General features: G+C 45.3%; 1 protein-coding gene across 1 annotated transcript; it reads left to right on the top strand.

Annotated features, from left to right (window-relative positions):
* Window positions 1–11811: 11811 nt before the first annotated feature.
* GMNC (geminin coiled-coil domain containing) lies at window positions 11812–20178 on the top strand. The gene is made up of 6 exons (XM_053952328.1): window positions 11812–13393; window positions 13659–14813; window positions 15651–15807; window positions 15909–15994; window positions 17391–17507; window positions 18917–20178. The coding sequence occupies exons 2-6, from the start codon at window positions 14811–14813 to the stop codon at window positions 19565–19567; spliced, it is 1014 nt and encodes a 337-aa protein (XP_053808303.1). The 5' UTR covers window positions 11812–13393; window positions 13659–14810; the 3' UTR covers window positions 19568–20178.
* Window positions 20179–21791: the final 1613 nt, after the last annotated feature.

The raw sequence follows: 21791 nt of genomic DNA, 5'->3' as shown, positions 1-21791 counted from the left end.
AGGCTGGGTCACACTCTTGTTACAAAGCTTTTGTAACTCTACTAATGCCTTTAATATAAGCTCCTATTAATTGTATAGTCAATTCCTAAGCCCAGTGCTACTGGGTTGCAGTAGCCAGGCAGCTGACTATAATTACAATGTGCTTATAGTGTGCTTAACCTGCATTTATAAAGCACGTTAATTCTCATGATTCTGTTTTAAGTTGGTGCAAGATTGACAGCCTTTTGATTTTACTCCACAGATCAGCTCTAGCGTAAGCAGCAGCCAGGTAAATATGCCATGCTGTCCATGTGGAAGGAGGTGACACAGCACTTCATCCTCCCCTGGGTAACTGGAACCACACTGTCCCTACAGCTCTCTGCAAGTTGGTTTTTTGTTTTTGTGTGGTTTTTTTTGTTTGTTTGTTTTTTGTTTTTTTGGGGGGGGGGGGTTGGGTTTTTTTTTTTTTTTTTTTTTTTTTTGGTTTTTTTTTTTTTTTTCTTGCACATCCTAGCTAATTAGAAACCTTTATCTCCAAAACAGTCACCCTTCTAGAAGGCACAAGTGGGAGTTCAGGGCAAACAGGAGCTCCTGTTAATGTCAACACTAGTAAGGGATCCACAGCCTTCAAAAGAAGAGTTTCCCTATCCATGAAGACCCCAGTTCCAGTCCACTATGCAATATTTAAGCAATTTTAGAAACTAAATGAATTCACTTCTCAACCATTTCAGACCAGGTCCGGACTCTACAGGTGAACGCAGATCAAGGGAAACATTGCTTTGTCCATTTGCTTTTTTGTCTGTAAAGAGAACCTCAGAGAAGCCCTGATAAAAACCAGAATCCTGCATAAATTGGGATGGAAGCCAATTCCTCCTTTACTCTGCTGGCTGTCTGCCCCATGAATGTCCATTTTTAAATGACTTTGGGGCACTGAGGCATTCAGGTCTTCCTGGTTCTACTGCCATGAGCTACACGAGGATCAGGAAGCTCAGTGCTTATGAGGGTGGGCCACTCAGAGCTGAGATGTGCTCAGCCTTCAGGATGACAACAGTGACTTGGCTATATCCAGCACTGACTCCATTCCCCTGACACTCCAATTAGCAGGTGGTTCCTACCTAAAAAATTCTCCTGGGTAACAAACTCTCTTTGCAGCAGGGTCCAGTCTTACTTTTCCTCCTCCCCCATCTTCTCTTGGTTGTTCAGCAAATAATAAATAGCAAATACACACTAGAACAATTAGTGATTTGGATACCATGAAAGAAGAAGAAAATGTGGTGTTTCCTCTGAAGAAGATTTAAGAAAGGTATCAAATATAGTAAATGCTACTGAAAGAGGTAAGTGAATTTATTTTATGCTCAAAGAGTGCAGGACATGAAGCAATGAACTTAAGTTATCACAAATTCAATATCAAGGAAAATCTCTGCAGTAAGAACAGTGGCATGCTGGATTTGGTTGGCAAGGGACCTTCCATTCTTCTCTGTTTTCAAGAGCAGGCCAGGTAAACACCCACCAGACACAGCATGGCTAAAGGGCAGCTCATTTCCTAGCATACAGATAGACATAATGACTTACCAGGATTTCTTACAGCCATCTTTTTAAAAATTCTTTTAACCTTTATATTATCTTTCTTTGTGTGTCTACCCATTTCTCTATTATTAGCTTTTTTCTTTGGCAAAAATAGTTTTAAATGGGAACACATGTCCTTATTTTAGAACTTAATACCAAAATCCAATCTTTCTCATTTGTGTTTCCTCTCTTGAAAGAGATATAAAATCCCTCTGTTTAGTCATGTAACTACACTGATAAATATTTTCAAGTCAAAATGTTCTTTGGAATAAGGTGAACTAATGTACACAATACTAACTTCAAAAAACTTCACTTATTTTTAACAATAGGCTCTCATGGAAAAAAAATCACTGTTTTAGAAGAGAATTCTCAGCAAAAAGGATCTTTGACTTATGTTTTCAAAAGAAAAAATAAACTTCCTAATTTGAAGAAGTTATTTCATTGTTCCTTGTATGATTCTCTCAACATTTCCTGCATTAAACTCTCCATTAACATATCATTTTTATTTCTTTCCTTAGGTATTTTTCTAAAAACAAAGGCCACCTAAACCTATAAACTGGAAGTGTTTATATTGCATATTAGATCACTGCCCATGCACAGGAGCACTTGTTTAACACATGCTCCAGCAATATCTCAACTTCACAAATTCAGAGCCTGCTTAATCTCTGTTTAACAAAATCCAACCAGGGAAGCCCTGTGTCCCCAAATGCTGCTCTGCCTTCATCCCAACAGGTGGGCTCTGGGCTCCTCTGTTGATGTGATTATTGCTGTCCAATTCCTTGCCTTTCTCCCAAGGCCATTCTCTTTCTGCAGGATGACTCATAAGCCCCGTCCCCGGCAGGGAGCTGACATCCAATTAAGCAGCTGACAGTCCTCCAGTGGCTCCCACTACTCCTCTAAGGCTCTGTTTACAAACACAGGCTGCTGTGCCCATAAAGGAGGGGAAGTTGAAAGTCCCCCTGCCAGGCCAGTTTGTTCAAAACGTTCAGAGCCCTTTAAACAATACTTTTGTAGGGTAAAGATCGGGCATATTGCGTGCAGCGGGGTGCAAGTCACCCTAATGCTACAGCTGCATTTGGCGGGAAAGGGAGCAGCAACGGGTACTGAAACGGGAGCATCAGGACTCGGGTCCCAGCTGCAGCTGGGAAGCCAAAAGAAATTAGCAGATAGGGAAATATCACTGAATTCTATATGGGAAAGCACCTACAGCATTCGTCCAGAGTGACATAAAGGTCTCTGTGACAAAGAAATAAGCTTTTGAGTATAAAACCACAGGTGTTGCAACTCCTGCATGAAGGCATGAGTCATTTTACCAACACATAGCAAAGAAGCTCCACACACTCGAGCAGGAATATGATGTTCCTTGCAGAGAACAGAGGTTTTCAGTTTGCAGGGACTCACTGCAGAATGCCTCTGCCTTTGATCTGTATGTGTTGGTCTCATTCATTGGCACTGGGAGTTCTGCTCAGATTTTTTGTCCCCTCTTTGGCCAACTCCAGAGAAAAAAGGTGCCCAGAAAACTATGATCATTGCTACCCAACTTCCACTCGGCACCAGCTAGAGGAAATAACTAAGTTACAGGTCTGCCTTGGCCTAACAACTTCAAACTTCAGTCAGGAAAGCTTCTCCTAACAAGGCAGTTAGGAGATCTCCCTTGCAGCAAGTCTGAAATTAGACTTCAAATTCACATGTTTCTGAGTATTTACTGTATTTTTGGGATTATGATCTACATCCTAATTTTTACCCCCAGCTACCTTTTTGAGTTAGGTACAAAACCACAAACTGATCCAAATTCAGTTGAGTTTTTCATAACCAGAGTCTCATCTTTTTACATAACCTGCACTTGCTACAAACCAAGGCAGTGGCTGATTTTTGCAACATTGAGGAATGACAACACTACCTCAAGAAGGTCCCCACTGTAGTATATGGCATCTCTGGGTAAGAAACACAGCAGAGGTAATCCCAAGAGAGATAGGGAAGCACCAAATCCTGGTTCTTCTTTCCTCCAAGGTGTTTTGCACCCCACAGACACACTTATAAAGTGTTATGCTGGGATTAAATGCCCATCCCTTGAGATCTCCCCCTCACACTATTAGAGTGATACAAATAAGAATTTATTGAGAATTTAAGGCTGGACACTTAGTCTCTGTGCTTTTCTTTAATGTAACTATTCCTATTAGGTTACACAGCAGGCAAAGATTTCAGCCAGAGAAGGTCCTCACAGGCAAACACAAAGAAAGACTTTGGCCAGAAATACACTCTAAGAGCAGATTTAATAGCCTGAGAATTTACCCCTCCACCTCCTCTAGATGACAGCTGACTAGAGATGAACATGTCCATAGCCTGTACCTGTAGTAAAACTGACATCAGTGCTTCCAACCTGCAGCAGTGCAGCTCAACGAGGTGAACTCAAACCATCTTCAGCAGCAATATGAAATCTCACAGGGACCTCTCACATTCTGATCCTCAACTCACCTGCAGCATCCTCTCACAGGAGATAAGAAATAGATGAAGGACAGGCACTTATTTAGCCTCAAAAATAATTTCAGCTCTAACCAGCTAATCACAGCTGAAATGACAGCCTCTGCTAAGAAAAGCTATTGCTTTATCTGGGCGAGTTATATTCCAAATTATTGTGTACAGATCAACTTTACCCATTAATTAACTGTCTTAATTCATTACATTATAGAGGTAACAGTGAAAATTGCCATGAACATCATGGTGTGACACCAGAGCCACAAACCAGCCAGCACAGCAGCACCCGACAGAATGTGAGCCATGTGCCTCTGTCCCAGGCCCTGGGCTGTGCTCCAGCTGCAGCCTGATCATAGGAAAATTAAAAGTTCTTTCCCAAACACTGCTCAGGACTTGGCCCAGGCATGTTTTTTTATGAAAAAACACAGAAATTGTGATTTCATGATCTCTCTATCTTATCATGTCTGTGTTTTCTTTCTTTTTTTTTTTTTTCCTCCCTCTCATATCTAATTGAAATATAACTTCTCCCAGCTTTTGAATGCTTTCACTGTGCATGTCTGAGTTGGTCTCTGTCTTCTCTATATACCCCCACAGCAGGAGAAAACTGTCATCAGATTAATTTAGCCCTCTTCTCCAAGCTAAGCAAGTCCTGCTCCCTCATCCTCACATTCTCCAGCCTCCTGACCAGCTTACTGACCTTCCTATTTGATTTTCCAGTTTGACAACAACTTTCTTGCATTGTAAAGACCAAAACCAGATGCAGTACCTCATATGCAGTTTCACCAGTGCCTAGTAGAGGTTATCAACCATCTCCCTCAGCCTGCTGATTGTGGTCTTGCTAATGCTCCCCAGAGCACAGAGAGCCCCCTCTGCCCACTTTTGCTTTGTCTAGGTAGTCATAAAATGATCTGTTTGTTGGCTGTGTCAAATCACTAATCCCTGGAGTTCTTTTTGATGCCTGTTTTAAAACTGTCTTCTTTCTGCACTCAGCATTTGCAGTTAAGTGAAGTCTAAGAACCCTAAAATTGTTTTAAAACTCTGGGCAGAAATAAACTCAGTCTTTCTGCAGACCATGTACGCCCACAAAAAACCAGTCTCTAACTACACTGCTTTGAATCCTGTGGCACAGACCAATTCACTTGTGAAAGACCAACAGATGGACGGAAAGAGACACCCTCCTCCCCCCTCTGGCTGGTATCAATTCCCATTAAAGACTCTCCTGTGTCCAGACTATGCATGCTGACCACTCAATGCAGGCAAAATTGCAATCCACCTTGATTAACTTCCTAATAAGTTCTTTGCGCCTCCCTCCTTGTTCCTCTACCAGTCACACTCCTTCTCTCTAAAGTTTTCCTCTAATTAATTCCATACTAAGCACTGAAAATCGGCAGGGTCCTCTCAGATGGCCCTTGTCCCTTTCTGTGTGGACCCTCCGGGTCCCCAGTGCTAAGCCCACTGGTAAAAAGCTGACATCTGTGCAGCAGCTCCCAGGCTGCACTTTCAGGTACAGCATGTGTTGCACCTTGAACTACCGTCTCATTTCAGACCCCACCATTGAGACCAATTAAGTACAGAGCATGCAAGGAGCTGACCGAGTGTCGCATGCTGGCTATAACCACAAGGACTTAGAGGCCCCAAATCTGTTATTACCAAGCTGTTCCTGACAGCAGCATGCTGCCTCCTAACAAAAAGAATAGATTAAGATCAATCAAGTCTCCCTCTGGCTTGTCAGTGGGACTTTGGACCACACCTTCCACCCAAAATTTCCCTCCTCTCCTGCTTCTGAACACCTAGGCAGCTCCAGGCTAACAAGGTGGCTGCTGAGTCAAGCGTGAGCTGAACCATATGTTCATAATTAGTTAACTTCTTGCTTTATTGCTAGAAGCACTATCAATAAATCAGTGACAGCCCACAGTGGCCTTAGGAGATGCAACAAGCCACCCCCAGCCAGCACGGGGCCCTCCCCTTCACACGGGCAACTGGCCATATTTCATTCCAGCTGTGGCATTGTGTACTGAATTAACTTTATCCTCAATTTAGAAAGCCAGCATGAAATCAAGAGACCTGAGAGAAAGAATAAAGAGAAAGAAAGAGAGAGAGAATAAGAAGGGGAGGGAGGAGAGGGAGAAATCCTAGCAGGTCAACTCAGAAAACAGTTTGGTGAGTGACCATCCACAGAGATGGTGCTGCTTAACCCATTGCTGCAAGGCTGCTTGTGGGCAGCACATTAATTAATAAGAAAGAGCCTTTCTGCCTCTTATTGCCCAGCGCTGCAATTGAAGGTTTCTTAGCACAGGCTGAAGGGGGAACCCAGTGATATAATTGTTCTTTAACCAGTCACTGTTAATTTGCAGCCTAAATAGCAGGTAAAGACAGCAATAGGCAACAGTGGTGCCAGGATGAGTCTGGCTGGACACACTGCGAGGTCTTGAGGTGAGTGCACTCACACAAACCTGTATTCAGTTTGAGCAAAGTGCTGTGACAGGTCAGATGTTCCCAGATCTGGGAAAGCACATGGCAACTGTCACACTGCTGGGTGTTAAGGCAGATTCCCTGTGGGTAGTGGAGAGTGCTGGAGGCTTCTACACAGCAATTCACAGCACCTGAATCCAGAGCCTGCCCCTCCTGTGGTCCTCACACCTCCGTGTACTACAAAGTTACACAGGCAACCTGAACATCACCCACAACTAAATGCTGAAATGCCTGTAGTTAACTCATCCTAGGATTGTTCTGCCTGCTTGGACGTTTAACTGAAACACAGCCTGAGCTCGCAGTGCTCCCACTGGCAACTTTTATCTGGTTGAAAATGCACTTGAAAAGGTCATTGTCATAAGGCAGAGTAAGTGCTATCATGCTTCTGGAGCCGATGGAATTTTGAAAAAGCAGCACAAAATAATTCCTTTCGCCCATGTTGTTCAGTTCCCCCATCCTCAAAACTTAAATCCAGCTGTAAGATCCTAAGTGAAGGCTTCCTGTTTACTCAGCTGAACCTTCTTGCTGTGCCCGGGTGGGAGCAGAGGGAGACATGCTAGCAAGCCCTCTAGTGTCCACCTGCAACATCCTTCTTTAAAACATCCCAGAGTCCAGGAGTGCATGAAAACCAAAACATTGTCAGCAATAAGCTAACCCTCCAAATTCATGATACCAAACCGCATCTTTGAAAGAATAAAGTCTAAAATTAGTGTTACTCTTGAAAATAAAACTGACAGCAATTACAGAGGGCTATTCCTCAGTAAGAACATCTATCACAGTATCTTCCTCATCAAACTTTTAGGATAAATAAAGCAATAAAAGCAAGTTATTGAAGGGCATTTTGCAGGCTAGCAGCCAACCCACAATGGAGCACTGTAGGGTCTTTCAGTTTCCCAGTGAAGTATTTTGCTCCAGGGGGCCCCACTCCTTTGTGTCCCAGGCACCAAGGGTGCTTGCCCAGACTCTTCCTTGTAGATTTGTATCTCCTGGGTGCTGGGGATTACAGAAAGGCCTAAGCCCTGTCCCTGAACATAAAACTCCCTTAAAATTAGTGGAATTGCAAAACAACATCCAATAGCTAATAGCTGACAATCACAGATTAAATCAGCTCAGTTCAAATGAAGCTGCAATTTCTCAAACTACACCTTTCTAGCTCTAAGGAGGAGGTCAGCAAACACTGACCAGAGTGAACAAGGTCCCCATGTGCATGTCAGGAGTCTGCTGAGCTTCAGTGCTGGCCATGGATGACAGACCAGTCATTGCAGCTTCTGTGGGTGGCAAGAGGTCTCATTTCTGTCTGACTAGAAAGAGAGAAAGGAGAGATGATACAGAATCCACATGAGCTTCTGGGCAGCTCAAGAGCTGCCATTTAAGTCTCTGTTCCTTCCAGTGACTTCAGGAGACTCAGACACAAGAACCTGGAGAACACCTCACCTCCAAAGCCTGCTCTGTTGCACTGTACTAACCTCTTCTTTCTTTCCCTGTTCTATTACAGTTTGCAATGGAATTACAAAATTACAGTAAGGCATGGATAAATTCTGCTCTCTCATCCAGGAGCAGTTAAAAACCAAATACTTCTCAGTTTCTTATTCACTCTCAGGCCTTTTTACATTGCTTTGGCACAGTATGAGGCTGCCAAATGGATACAAACCTCCCCCCACCTCTTTCTCCTCCAGGATAGCACAAAATACAACTGGACCCAAAAAAATCCTGTCTGCAGATATTATCCACTGCACATCATTCCTATAAGGGAAGTCATGCTGCCATTGAAGTATGTAAACTTTTGGTTAAAATTAAATTTCAGCAAAAATTCAGGGAAGAAAACAGCTCTGATGTGTTTTGAATGGAATTCTTTAAAAGGCCTTGGGATTTGGAAGACATTTACTCTTTTAATCCATTATATCAAAATAATTGACAAAATCACAATGAAACATTTTGTTCCTTCCTAAAAACAAAAACCAAAGAGGGGAAAGAAAAAAAATCTCTCACAGAGAATTAAAAAGCATTCAGGTTTCATTCCAACGAGCTGGGCGTCAGGACCTTGGCATTCTTCGAGAAAAGAGATTATTGTCCCCAGCCAGCTCTGGTATAAGCCTGTAAAATCCTCTGCCAATCTTTTAGATGAATTACCAGCCAACTAATTCCTTTTCATCACCAGTTCATCGAACACTACCTGCATGGACTAGGAACTGGAAATTTTGTGTATACAGACAGAGCTGTTTTACTAGGATATCTCCCCAGTGACTTATTGCTTTAACTCAGCCTTTGAAAAGTATGCACAAAAACCCTGACATCTTTCTCAGCTCATGACAACAACATCCTTCACCTTCTAACCTCCAACACATTTACACACGTCCTAGAATCTTTCTTTCATTATTGATTAGGGAAGGCAACGCCGTACAGCTCTGCAATGAAGAGATGCCCTCACACATATTTACTCAGATCCAGAGATCTCTGCCAAACATCCCAACTGCCAGCCAAGAATGGAAAGTGCCCAGCTCTGCACCCAAAGCAAGATGGAGAGAAGCCAGACTGCCAACTCCTGAACCAGAGCCAAAAGGAAAAGCACTGTTCAATAGGTGAAGCCCAGTACATTGGGCTGGCAGCACCGTGCACACAGGAGGAGCTCACAGGCCAGGTTAGAAGCAGGCAGATGCACACATCAGTGGATGATTAGACACGAGACCCCATTCAACTCTGCATCTGATCCTATGAAAATTTATCCTAATTTGGACTAAACCTGTGAGCTAAGCTTTTCTGGCAGGTCTCCCTGCAAAATAGTTTGAGTTCAATAGAAAACACCATGGAGAAAAACATGGCTTTTTAGCACACGGCTCTTTCTCTTGTAGATGCAACAATTTCCCCCAAACCACGATGGTCAATACTCTGAGCACACTCAAGAAAAACTGTTTCTGCCATCTGTTATTTAACCCTGGGACTACCTCAGGGCTTTTGTTTGCACTGCTGAATCACTTTCTGTGGTGTAAAGGTTACTTAGCTGCAGCATGGCAGCTCAGTGCAGTGGGAACCTCTGGAATGAGGGAAATGGACAGCAGCAGCATGCTGCTGATACCAGCCAAGAACAGGCTTTGCTTCCATAACTACATCATGGTTTATATTAAAACTCCCATCCAATTAATCCCTAAATGAAAAATTATCAGTTCACAATTAATTTACTCTTCTGGAGCCAATTGGTCTCAGCCAAGAACAAAGGTATGCATTTGGCCAGGGGCTACATGAGGACATTTATTATTACAGAAAAGTGAAATCTAAGCAGACACACCAGTCCTGACTGGTAGATGAGGAACTGAAACAAAGATGCAGAGACTGACTTAGGTCTACACCGTAAATGGGTGATGTTCTGAAATTTCAGGCATTTAAGTTTTCCATTTGCCTTTCCATTTAGGGAAACCTCATAGCGGTATCTGAGGCTGCAATCAAGTGCAATCTAGAGGAGTGCTTCTCAGATGGCTGGCAAACAGAATAACAATTGCACAAATCCAGACAAACACAGCATAGATTGTTGTTCATAACACATCAAATGGCACACAGGGCAAACCAGAAAAAACTAAACCCACAAATGTCAGATTGGAAATTGGATTGAAATTCTGAACAGTACCAGCATCACAAGAGCAAGTCTCTTCTAGTCCTAGATCTTCACAAGCAGTTACCTGTGCTTACCCAAGAGATTTCTCTTCAAAGCAGGGATCTGCTGCTGCTTTTGAAACAACAGCTACATCCACAGGAGAGACACAAGACTTGCTGTTAGCAGGGATGATAACAGATAGGGGAGCACTTGTGGGCACAGCACATGGCACAGATGTTTTTCAAACATGGTCCTTAAACATTTCACCTCTAAGGATATTCTATACATAAAAGTACCATTATCTATTTAGAAAACCTTCAACTTTCCCAGATAGATTCCATTCTCTGGTCACTGACTCACCACTCGTGCTGTGAAAAACTGCAGGTAAACCCAGAAAGGTGTTTTGCAATTTTTGCATCTTGTAGTCACCTTTGTTCTTCATTCTAAACACTTGTGGAACTCCACAGTACCCAGAAGTATCAACACGGGAGAGCTGGAGTCTAATAGCACTGAAGACTCAGTTTAAATTAGCTGCATTTTACAGGAACTAAAGCCCACAGGTGTATTCACTGCCAGTATCACTTGATACTGGTTTCAAGACTAGTAACCAGTGTGAGAGAGTGATGAGAAAGGTAAAGGCTGCCCTAAAATATACCAGGAAGATACAAAAGAGAAAGATTTCTCCATGGTTTTCTCTAAACAATGGTGTGTTACACAGCAACCTGAGTAATGTTGGTCATCCATCTGAGAAACAGGTTAATAACAGCTAGAATATTTTCAGAGATGGGCTTCTAAGATTAGGAAAGACTGTAAAAGAACCTGCCTTCTTTGACCTCAAGAAAAAAAACAATGTGTGACAATGCTTTGCAAAGACATCAAGGCTAAACACTGGAGAGTGTCTAAACTAGAGCAAGAGTTTGGCACAAGGACAAAAGGGATTATACCTACTATGAATACATTCAGCCTGGAAACTAGAAAGTGTCCAGCCATCAGAGCTCAGAGTACGGTGTAGCCTCACAGTGGGAATAACATAAGGAAAATAACCTAATTAGTTTTAAGAGGGAGATTGAAAAGTTTAAGAATGTCTCAACAGCAGGGGACTGGATTTGGGAAGTGCCTTTTAGTCCTGCATTCACGGAGGAAGACTGATCAGAAAAACAGCCAGAACCTGTATCTGCATAAATTCCCTTTCAAAAGCATTTTTGCAAATCAGTCTCATCAGGTTTAATTTCTCACACCTTTGGTTCACAAACATGATCAGAGATTCATGTAAGTGCCAGGTACCTGTGTGTACCTGTATATAGGTTAATATCCTGAGTTATAAGTGAGCCTCTGGTTTGTCACTGGTTCACTTAACCACTCAACACGGATAAGAAGCAGTGTAGCACTAATATGGCAGGACAAGTAAAGAGGATTTGGGGTGGGTTTGGACACCAGTGCAGGTGTCAGCACACAAAGTAACCCATACTGTAACTGTTGTAAGCCTGGTGTAAAACTTGTATTAAACTGTAAGTATTATGTATATATCTGTAAGTATTATTCTGTGTACCATCCCTTCTGAGAGTCCATTCACTATGATGGAAATGCAACTTTAAGGCTATTTTTACATAAAAAAGGGATAAACCAGAAAAAAAGTTTGGGTTTTTTTTTATTTTAATATTAATCTGAAAGATTAGCTTCACCACTGTTGTTTAAACAAAAAAAATCATAGAAATTACAAATGAAAATATAGGTACAAAGAACATACAGTAATTAACACACTGCAATACACTTAAATGTGTGTTCCCAGAACTTCAGAAAAGAGCTGCTATGACATTCAAAGTGAAATCTCCACTGAAGCAATATTGTAGTCTTGATACCCCCAGAACTTTATTCCCAATTAAAGAGGTCCATCATTAACTGCAATAAGCAGTAAACACTCCTGATGAAGAGGAAAATCAGCAGATGATTGTTACTTAGTTTTGTTTTACACACACATATCAATGTGATTGCCACTGTGACTTCAACCTCTTCCATCATCATATGTGATCATCCATGCACCATTTTGCAAAATGAGGTGTTTCTCTCCTACAACAACAGCATTTTTTTTTTCTTTGGCAGTCACCCAAAGCGTATCTCCCCAAAAACCTACCAGGGCTCTGATTTGGTTGTCTTTTACCCATTACCACCTCTCACTCCCCAGCATATCAGCCTTGGTGAGCTGACCTGAATTCCTTGAGCTCAGAAAGCCAAGCACTGCCAGCCCCCAGCCAACACCAGACCCGCTGTGCAGAACCAACAACGGCTTACAGGTGGGTGTGAGATGTCTCCAGACGGAGAATCCACACCCTACCTGGGCATCTCTTCCAGTGCCTGCACCCTCAAAAGAAAGTTCTTCCAGATGTTGAGGTGAAGCTTCTTGTGTTCTAGTTTATGGCCACTGTTCCTCGTCCTGTCACTGGGCACCACTGAAAAGAGTGTGGCACCTGCCTCCTGACCCCCACATTTATTAATGCATATAAATACGAGATATTTATATGCATTAATGAAATCCCCTAAGGAGAGGCCCCGTTCCCTCAATCTCTCCTCATAACAGAGCTGCTCCAACCCCTGCTTATCCCCTGGATGTGCTGTCCGGACACCCAACTCTCCTCTCCCTGCTGCTGCCCCGACAGACGAGCCGCGAGGTGCCTGGGGCCGCACGGGGAGCACCCCCTGCGCAGGGCATCCCTGCTCTTCACCCACCGCAGGCTCCTCTGCACCCGCCTCACCCCCTCCGGGGCCAGGCGGGCACCTCCCGAGCTGCCTGGAGCCGGGCACCGGCAGTGGGGCACTCCCGGCCCCTCAGGAGAGACCGCGGCTCCCCCCGCCGCCATCCCCGCGCGGCGGGGTCGGCGCGGGCTGATGACGCCATCTTGGGCAGGCCCAACATGGCCGCGGTTCGGGCGGTCCCGGGCCGGCGTTGTGGTGCTTGTAGGCGCTGGCGGGGCCCGGCGGGATCCACGGGGTGTTCGCCTCTCGCACGGGGGTGCTGCGGACGCTGAGGGCTTCTCCAGCCTGCCCGCCCCGGGACGTCTCCTCTCCCGGCTTTACCCACCTCCGCCGGGCCATTACCCAGCGCGCTGCCGCCCGCGGGGCCCCAGAGCAGCGGTGCTTGCCTGGCATGTGCCCGCTGTGAGGGAGCCGCCGGTGCCACAGCGCCCTGCGGCACCTCAGCAGTGGGCAGAAGGGCCAGACGCGGCCGAGGAGCTGCGCTGGGCCCTGGCGCGTGTTGGGCGTGTGTCACACAGCTCCAGTTCCTTAGCAGCCAGCAGAGGAGCCGGCCGTGCAGGAGGGGTTAGCATCTGAAGGGAGTGGGTTATCACAGCAGTTACCAAAGGTGCTGTGCTGCCGGTTGAGAAACCTAAAGTGTGACCCCAAACACTGTAGGCTGAGTGAGAGAATGCGAGGCCTTTTTGAAACGCTTCTGTTGGAAAAAAAAACATAAGGCAGAAGATGGCAGGGGTTTAATTTGGTATAACTGCCAGTTTACCAACCTAGGAAAATGGCCAGTAATAAAAGAATGGAAGGCAAATGGCCCTCTTCTTGGTTTGTCCCTCAGGTACTGTCCCTGAGGCTTGCTGATGGGGGAACAGCACTGAGCATCCTGCGGGGGAGAAATCAAAGACCGTTCCATATGCCAGCACGGCCTGCCCTCGGCCCAGCCTCATCCTGGCTGGCTGCAGACAGGTCGGGATAGCACCTGGAACAGCCCTTGCCATGGCAGGGGCAGGATCCTGGCAGAACAACTGCTCTGCTATTGCCTCTATTCCCACCATTCCCATGCTTTTCAAAGGCAGACCCTCAGTGAAGATGTCTTGTTTGATTTTTTTTTTTTTTCCTCCCCTCTGGGAAAAACTCAAGTTTATCCATGGATTTTGATTGCTACATAAATCTGATACGAATCAGAAGTGACTATATGGAGACAATCTCTGCCTTTCACACACCTGCCCATGGCTTTTGCAACATTATGGTAGTAAATCCTTTATGATAATAAATCTTTTACCACTGCCACATTTATATCCTAAGATGATCTAGAAGTCTGGGGCTTGATAGAAAACATTCTTGACATAGTGAGACATTTGCAGGAGCTTGTCCTTGCAGACTCTGTTGTTCTGAAACTTGCACTTTCCTCCTCAGAACTGTCCACAGAAGTGCTCTGCATTGTATTTGCATCTACACACCTCTGAGGAGCTAGGCAAAACCCATTCTGTCAGCCAGGCAGGTTGGACAGACTTGTTTCTTCCTGCTGGATTTTACAACTGCAAACAAGTCTTCAAAACAAAACAAAACAAAAAACTCACCAGCAACACCAGCAGCCTTATTCTGAACATGTGGGATGCTTCCCTGGATGCCTGTTCATTTCCTGGAGTGAAACTCAGACACACCAGTTCACTGCTGCCCCTAAGTGTGTGAAAACTTTTTTTTCCTTCTCCCTCCTTTTCTTTTCCCTCCTTCCTTGTGTTGATTTGTGGGACCAGAATGACTTTGATTTCAGCAAGTTTGCTGTTTATTCACGTCACAAGTTTGACAGCTTTACACCAAATCAGATTGCTGGGTTTCAGGAGAGCTCTGAGGCGTCACTGGGAGCTCCTTTAGATTAAACTCGCCTCCCCGGTCTCCCCCCTCTCCCCCTCCTTCAGAGCCATTTAAACCTCTCTGGGGCTTTAACAGAAACGTGCTCCCAAGACCTGCATTTCATTCTGCCACTAATATGGTAAGTGCTCTTTGCATTTCTCTCGACCTCGAGGCAGAGGAGGAGAAGCTGGTCTCTCCCTTGGGGGAGTGCAATAGATTTTGTGCCCTCATAAGATGGGAAAGAAAGAGGGCTCTTCTGTACCTGCCAGTGCAGTCTCTGCTGCTGTGCCTTCCCATGGGTGGGCAGACTCCCTGACTGAGACTCCAAGTTCTGCCGTTGCCTTCCTTGCAGAGATTTAGAGTTGCTGCAGATGAGGCTAATTTGGAGGAGGGAGAAAGGGTGAATCCAGAGACAACCCCAGGCTTTGCGGTCTGGGACTCCTGCAGAACTGCAGGGGCAGAAGAGAGTGCGAGCAGCCAGGAGGTGACTCTGCTGGCTCTGTGCTGCTGCTTTGGAGCTGAGTCGAACACCCATGGTGGCAGGAACAGCCCGGCCAAGGACAGCATTGGACCTCCCTTCACGCTAAACCCACTCAAGACCGTAGCATTTCCCCAGGGTTTGCAGGAAACTGAGCCGCCTCCCTGGCACAGCTGTGCTCGGAGCCCCAGTTGCTGCCGGGGCTGGCGGGGCGGCACTGCCCGCGCTCGGCGCACGGAGCGGTGCCACCGCGAAAACGGGGAGCGAGCACCGGGTCAGGGCTGGGCACTGCCTCGGGGGCCGGCGGCGCCTGGCAGGGGCGGTGGGGCTGCCCTGCGACAGCACCTGAGCACAGCCCGGCCGGGACAGCAGGGGGGAGAGCGCTGCCCCGCCGGGGCTCTTCTGCCGGGGCGCGGCGGGGCCGGGGTGGTACCGCTTCTCCTCGGGACCCGCCGGCTCCGCCGAGCGCCCCATCGCCTCGGCCCCTTCCCTCCGCAGAGCGCCGGCCGGCCGTGCCCGGAGCCGGACTTCGCCGGGGGCTCGGGCTGCGCCTGCCCCTGGTCCGCCCCCGCCGGGGTTTCCAAGGAGACCTGGGCCGCCGTCTGCGCCGCGGAGCCGCCGCACAGCCAGGGCCGGCGGGAGGCTCGGCCGCCGGGTGAGTGCGCTCAGCTGCCGCCGGGGCGGCGGGAGCGGCCGCGGTCCCCAGCCGCGCTGGGAGCGGTACGGGGCCGGGCTAAGCCCCGCTCTCGTCCGCAGGCCAGTTCTGCAGCCCGCAGCTCGGTGCCCAGGACGCGGCGTGGCAGGGAGACCAACTGTCCTCCCAGCTCTACAGAAACAAGCAGGTAAAGGCTCCGCGCCCCCCAGCACCCCCGGGTTCACCCCACGAGGCTCCCGAACTTTGTGTCACGTATTGCACCTTCTGGGTTGGCTTATGGCATGTCTCCCTGTCCCTGGCACTGATGTCGGAAGTGACATAAAACTGTTGTTCCTTGATTGACGTATTTGTCTCCCCCATGTTGTCCTGTGAAGTTGGACCAACTGTGGTGGGATTCCCTATCCGTTCCTCCCCTCTTACATCATATTGCAGCAGCAGCCTTGTCACTAAAGAAAACCAGGGGCATGAGCTGGGGGGACCTCGGGCTCTGATGATGCTGTTGGCTAAAAATATGTAGTGTGTGTCCTCCTGATTCCACCAGGTTTAACTTCATGGGAAATTATTCTGCCGGAATTGCCTTATTACATGGAAGATGAACCGTTTTGACCAACAGGTTTTCCTTGTTGCTTTATTTTCTCTTGTATTTAATTTTTTTTCTGTAAATCCCAACAAGAGACGGGAAATTCTGAACTGTCTTCGATGAAGGAACTCCAGTTTCATGACTCTGATCAAGTACTTGGAATGATGTTTTGACGCAGTCAAGTCAGTGAAAATTCAGATATTATCTTAAAGGTCCCTGGAATCAAGCCATAGTTCCAGATGTCAGTGTACTTCTTTCTCTGGCTCTGCCTCAATCCTTTAAGTCTGTTTTTGACTGAGCCTATGCTCAGAAGATGCCTGTGGTCCTTGGCAGAAGATTCTTTGTCCTCCTAAAGAAGTCTCCAGAGCTATGATCAGGAGCCAGAAATCTATCTGTAAACACTTAGATTTCCCATGGAAAAGTGTTAGGTGTCCGCCATTCCTGTTCAGCTTTTGAGACCAGGGATTATCTCAACTGTATATATGTACCGAGGCTGGCGCAGTAGGGTCCAGAATTGAAGAGATCATTGAGTGCTACTTTATCATAAAGAATGGCAACTGCATCTTCCTTCTGCACTCTACCCCCATAAATTGTTAGTTTGCAACTTCTCCTCCTTTTTTTTTTCATCAACCAGCTATAAATGGGAAGGAAGGGTGCAAAGGGATGTTTGCTGCAGCTCAAGAGGAGATCCTGAAGCTGCTCTCATGCCTGTGACCATTTCTGGCTGCTCACAGGGCTACTTGTAATTAATTTCTATTATTATTTTGCGGTTGCAGGTTTTTACAGAGTAATCTTTTCAAACACTTACTTAAAGATTAAAGGAAGTCAAAAGTGAAAACTGAACAGTCATGCCACTTAGATTTATAGAGACAAGAGGCTGGAGGGGTGGGTTGAGCTCACAAAGCAAACACCCAGATCATCAAATCCAAGCAGCTTGTACCAGAGGGCAGTTGCTATTAAGTTACAGAGTCAACATCTATTCATCAATATCTCTATTCCACAGCTTCAAGATACTTTGCTTCAGAAGGAAGAGGAACTCGCTAGGTTACATGAAGAAAATAATAACCTCCGACAATACCTGAATTCTGCCCTGATTAAGTGTTTAGAAGAAAAAGCCAAGGTATTGTGTTCAAACCTGTCATACAAATGTGTGCAGAAGGAACAGGGTGATTAGGTACACACCAGTGAAATATATGGAAAATCTAAGAGTGTAGACAACCTGCAGTGGAACTCACACTCACATTTAAATTCACAAAGGTGACAGTTTGCTCCAGGAATGATATCCTGTAAGGTTCTGACTCTGGAGACAGTGTAACACCTGATGTAATTAAGTTTAATTTATTAGTTAGCTATAAGTAAGATAAGATTATTTAGTCAAGGTAAAATTATTTCCTCTAATTTTTTTTTCAGTAAAAAGTTCAAATTTGAATATATATATTTTGAATGTCTCTCTTTTGTCAATTATCCCTTTGATAAGGTTTTTTTTTTTTCCAGTTTATTAATTAAAAAGTTCTGTGGGTTTTTTTTAATGGTAAAATACAAAATTAAACATTTCAGGTTGGATGAAGCATTCTGTTAAACTAAGTATGAAGGGTTGTTTTTTTTTTTTAACATTTGGATTTTTTGTCTCTCACCTAAACAAAAATAGAGAAGATAATTCTTTCTTGTCAGCTTAAAGACATTTTTTACTATTCCAACCTTGCCCATGAAACTGAATTATTAATTATTTGCTCAACTCTGGGGATTGGGCATGAGGTAAAAAACACTGTAGGACATAGGAGACTTTCCTTTTCCATCCTGTTGATGAGTTGATAGCATGATGTCCTCCTTCCCATGGCCAGACCTGGCTCCTGGCAGTAGAAAAGGTCTCTTTCACTGGGCACAGCAGGGAGACATGGCCACCCCCTGTGTCATGTGGAGAAGGGTCCAGTGTGGAACTGTCGCGGCAGGTGTCTGAGCAGTAATTCATGCCATGGTGGGGAGCTTCCTTGTTCATTCTTGCCTTCATTTGACCATACCTGGATGCCTGCAGGGCCTTTGTCCTGGGAGAATGACAACTGAGGTGAATTGATGAGTGCAATGCCATTCAGGCTGCTGCTTGACCACTGCCTTGTCAGGATCACCCTGTTCCAGCACGTTTCAGTTACCTTTGCATCCTCCCTCTTTGTCAGGCTGCCACTTTGCCCCCCATGCAGGTGAGCACTCTGCTCACCTGCAGGGTGCTGCTGGCACAGAGGCAGGTGGGAGCTCAGGGCTGGGAATGCCATCAAAGCACAGGTCTTATTGACATGGTCACACTCTTTTCTTTCAAGGAACAGGGTTGTTGCAGACACTGTAAAAATACAAAATAGTTGGTCATACCCATATGTTTAAGCAGAGGGTAAAAAAAAAAAGGTCTCTGTAAGGACAGTAGAAATCAAGTAGTAACCATCTTGTGCATCTGAGGTCAGAAACATGTTGCCCTCAGGTATCTAGAAATTCAGATTTTAATCTTCTGTCTCCACCTTGTTGTTTTGGTTTTTTTAATAGAAACTACTGTCTGGCCATGGGCAAAAAAACTGTGCTATCCTCAAAAGTACCAAGAGGAGATTAAAAGAGGACCACTGCTTTGTTCCTCAAGAAACTCCTCATGCTTCCAAAGCTAGAAGGAACCTCTTCAATGAATTCACTGCCTGTGAAGAGCAAGCCAGCCCTGCTGTGGACAGCTGGGTCTTGCAGACCTTAGGATTAAAAGATGTGAACACCATTGATGAAGCTTCAGCTAACTACAGTGCCCTGTCCCCAGACCTTGGAGAAGACACGTACTGCCTGAGCCCTGGGGGAGCAGTAGACTATGAGCAGAGGGAAGGAGCAGCAGCAGTGTTTAGCTGCAGCCATGTTCCTCCAGGCAGCAGCAGCAGCACCACTTATCCATGCAGCGAGGAGTCTCCCTTCCTTCCCCAGTTTTCTTCAGCACCGTGCATCTCCTCACCAGTGCCAAGTGTTTCCTCCCTCCCAGCCTATGGGTTGCCTTATTTGACTGGTGGTTTGTCACCCAACAAAACAGAAGTGGCCTTCACAACGTCCCTGAGTCCCCACCGCAATGTGAGAACGCACAGCTTCCACCAAGGACAGGCCTTTGTGCGCAGGGATGACGATGGGGGGTGGAGATTCACCTGGGTGCCCAAGCAGGCTGAATGATGCACCTGATCAAGGGTCAGCCATAGAGGATGTAGGAGTCACACTTCATCTTCTGCATCAGACAGGTTCAGGCAGAAAAAAGGACCCCTTTTGGGCTTCTTTAAATTCTACTCTGTCACTAACCCACTCATTCCCTCACAGATTTTCACAGATGTGACTCCGGATTGCTCTTGGACAATTTTCTGCCCCAGATGTTCAAACTGGATTCCTTTCTCTTGTGCCTGTGTTGAGATACCTGCTTTTACTTGTTTCCTGGGGTTTTGTCATCAGCTCTTCCTTGTTACTGGTAGTTTCCAGGCTGGAGGGCTTTCACCTTTAATGATCGCTTTCACATGCACCAAACTGAAAAGCACTTTGGGAATACACCTCTCTGGCTTTGGAAATAGCACCTGTCTCACAGATATCCACAGATAACAAAGGAGGCATATGTTGGAGACTGAGGATCAGCAGTTTCTCAGTGATTTATGTCTCTCTTGACTACATAGATAGCCTTGGATTTAACGAGCATCCATGGTTGCCTTAGGTGCTGCACAAAACTGACCTACTGCCGTTCCATGGTGCTGTCACATTCTTTGGTGATGCCTCAAAATAAAAACAGAATTTACTTCTAATGCCTGAAGGCTGCTTAGTTACAAGAGATTCAGCAAGGGCAGGGGATCTTCCTGAGGTGTGATTAAGAGACTGATGTGTTTACTAATACGTTTTAAAGATATTTTGTCTATCAGTAAAGGGACTTTACATGTGGGGAGGCAGTAGCACTTAGTGGTTGGAGTGGGTCTTTGGGAACCCCAGCCTTCAATGCCAGCTCCTGCCTCTCTGTGTCTGCCAGACTGGGATGGGCTGAGGCTAAGACCAGCATTACTTTGAGAATGCTTTAAACTCTTTGAGAAGGTGCTCTAGCACTGCACAGGGCTTAACTTTCACTATTGCTACTAAATAATATGAATGGTTTGATGACATGAAGTCAATGGACATGAAGGAAGTTCACCAGTACTGTTTTCTGTTACCTTTGTCTTCAATTCTACATAGTTTGATGCCTAAGTATTCAAAGTAGATTGACTTGGTTATTCTTGCTTTCAGAATGGGGCCACTGACATTGAGGAAGGACTGAAGTAAAAATAACCAAAATAGAGATTTTTTTTTTTCCAGTGGCTGATTTTCATCTAGAAAACAGAATATTCCTCTATTTTTAGAGGATAAAAATATCTTCTAATAGCCTGTTGTGCCTTAGAATTGCAACATTTGAGATACTCCATCAGGAGCAGTAATGATTTCCCAAAGGACTTCTAAATAAACAAACTGTATTTCTGGGTAGTTACTTTAAAGTAACTGTGGCAGACTTCCAGAATAGGCAATCTGAAAACATTGATTGTAGGCATTATGTCACTGGATTAAAAAGCCAACCAAACTAAAAAAAAACACCACAAACCCACACAACAACCACTGCAGAAGAAAACCACAACAAAAACTCAGTAAAATCCAAAAAACCCAAACCAAACAATGCTCATGGAATAAATACAAGTATTTGTTTGGGGAGTTTGCTGTAGTCCATAAAATTGTGGTAGATTGATGGAGACTGGTCAGACAAGACTACTGTTTCTGTAGCACTTTTCTGCTTTTCAGTGAAAGCTGAAAAAGAATCCTGTCCTACAAACAACTCATTTTTTCCCATGCATTTCTTTCCTATTATTCTCCCCTTGCCCCACTATATAAGAGGACATTGAAGAAAATACTCCTGTCACTGGAGTTTTGTTGACGAGTGTGGTAGTGTGGAAAATGCCTGAACTTAACCTGAGTATGTGATGGGAACCCCTGGTACAGGTGATGTGGAGGATGCACAGCAAATTTAGAATAAGACAGTGTGGCCCCAGGACTACCTCCAACACAGCTGTAGATGCCACATCTCTCAAAGCAGCTGTAAAACAGAAGTAGAGAAACATCTATGTTTTCTAACACTATAGAATGCTATTACATGTGAATTTCAATGCTATGGAGTCAGCAGCACTAATAAGTGCTTTTGTACTACCAACAAATCTTAAATCAGGGCTTTTTTCTCTGAAGAGAGAGAAAAGCTTTCTATTTGCCTGACATTTCCTGTCCACATTTTTATATCACTGCATGTGAGAACTTCTCCTGCAGAGAGCCAGAACAAAAGTGTCAGATCTTTGGTACAATCCTGCAGTAGGGTTTCAGTAGGAACAAAATGATGCTTGAGCCTTTAGCC

This window comes from Vidua chalybeata, chromosome 10 (assembly GCF_026979565.1).
Source record: "Vidua chalybeata isolate OUT-0048 chromosome 10, bVidCha1 merged haplotype, whole genome shotgun sequence".
In the NCBI taxonomy this organism is placed as follows: domain Eukaryota; kingdom Metazoa; phylum Chordata; class Aves; order Passeriformes; family Viduidae; genus Vidua; species Vidua chalybeata.
Note: the sequence above shows the minus strand (reverse complement) of the source record. Positions and strands in the feature narration are given on the sequence as shown.

Bases quoted from the DNA above. Each gene is read 5' to 3' on its own strand.
- GMNC (XM_053952328.1), top strand. The intron at 15,995-17,390 runs GTAAAGGCTCCG...TCTATTCCACAG, and splicing joins AGCTCTACAGAAACAAGCAG to CTTCAAGATACTTTGCTTCA. The intron at 17,508-18,916 runs GTATTGTGTTCA...TTTTTTTAATAG, and splicing joins GTTTAGAAGAAAAAGCCAAG to AAACTACTGTCTGGCCATGG.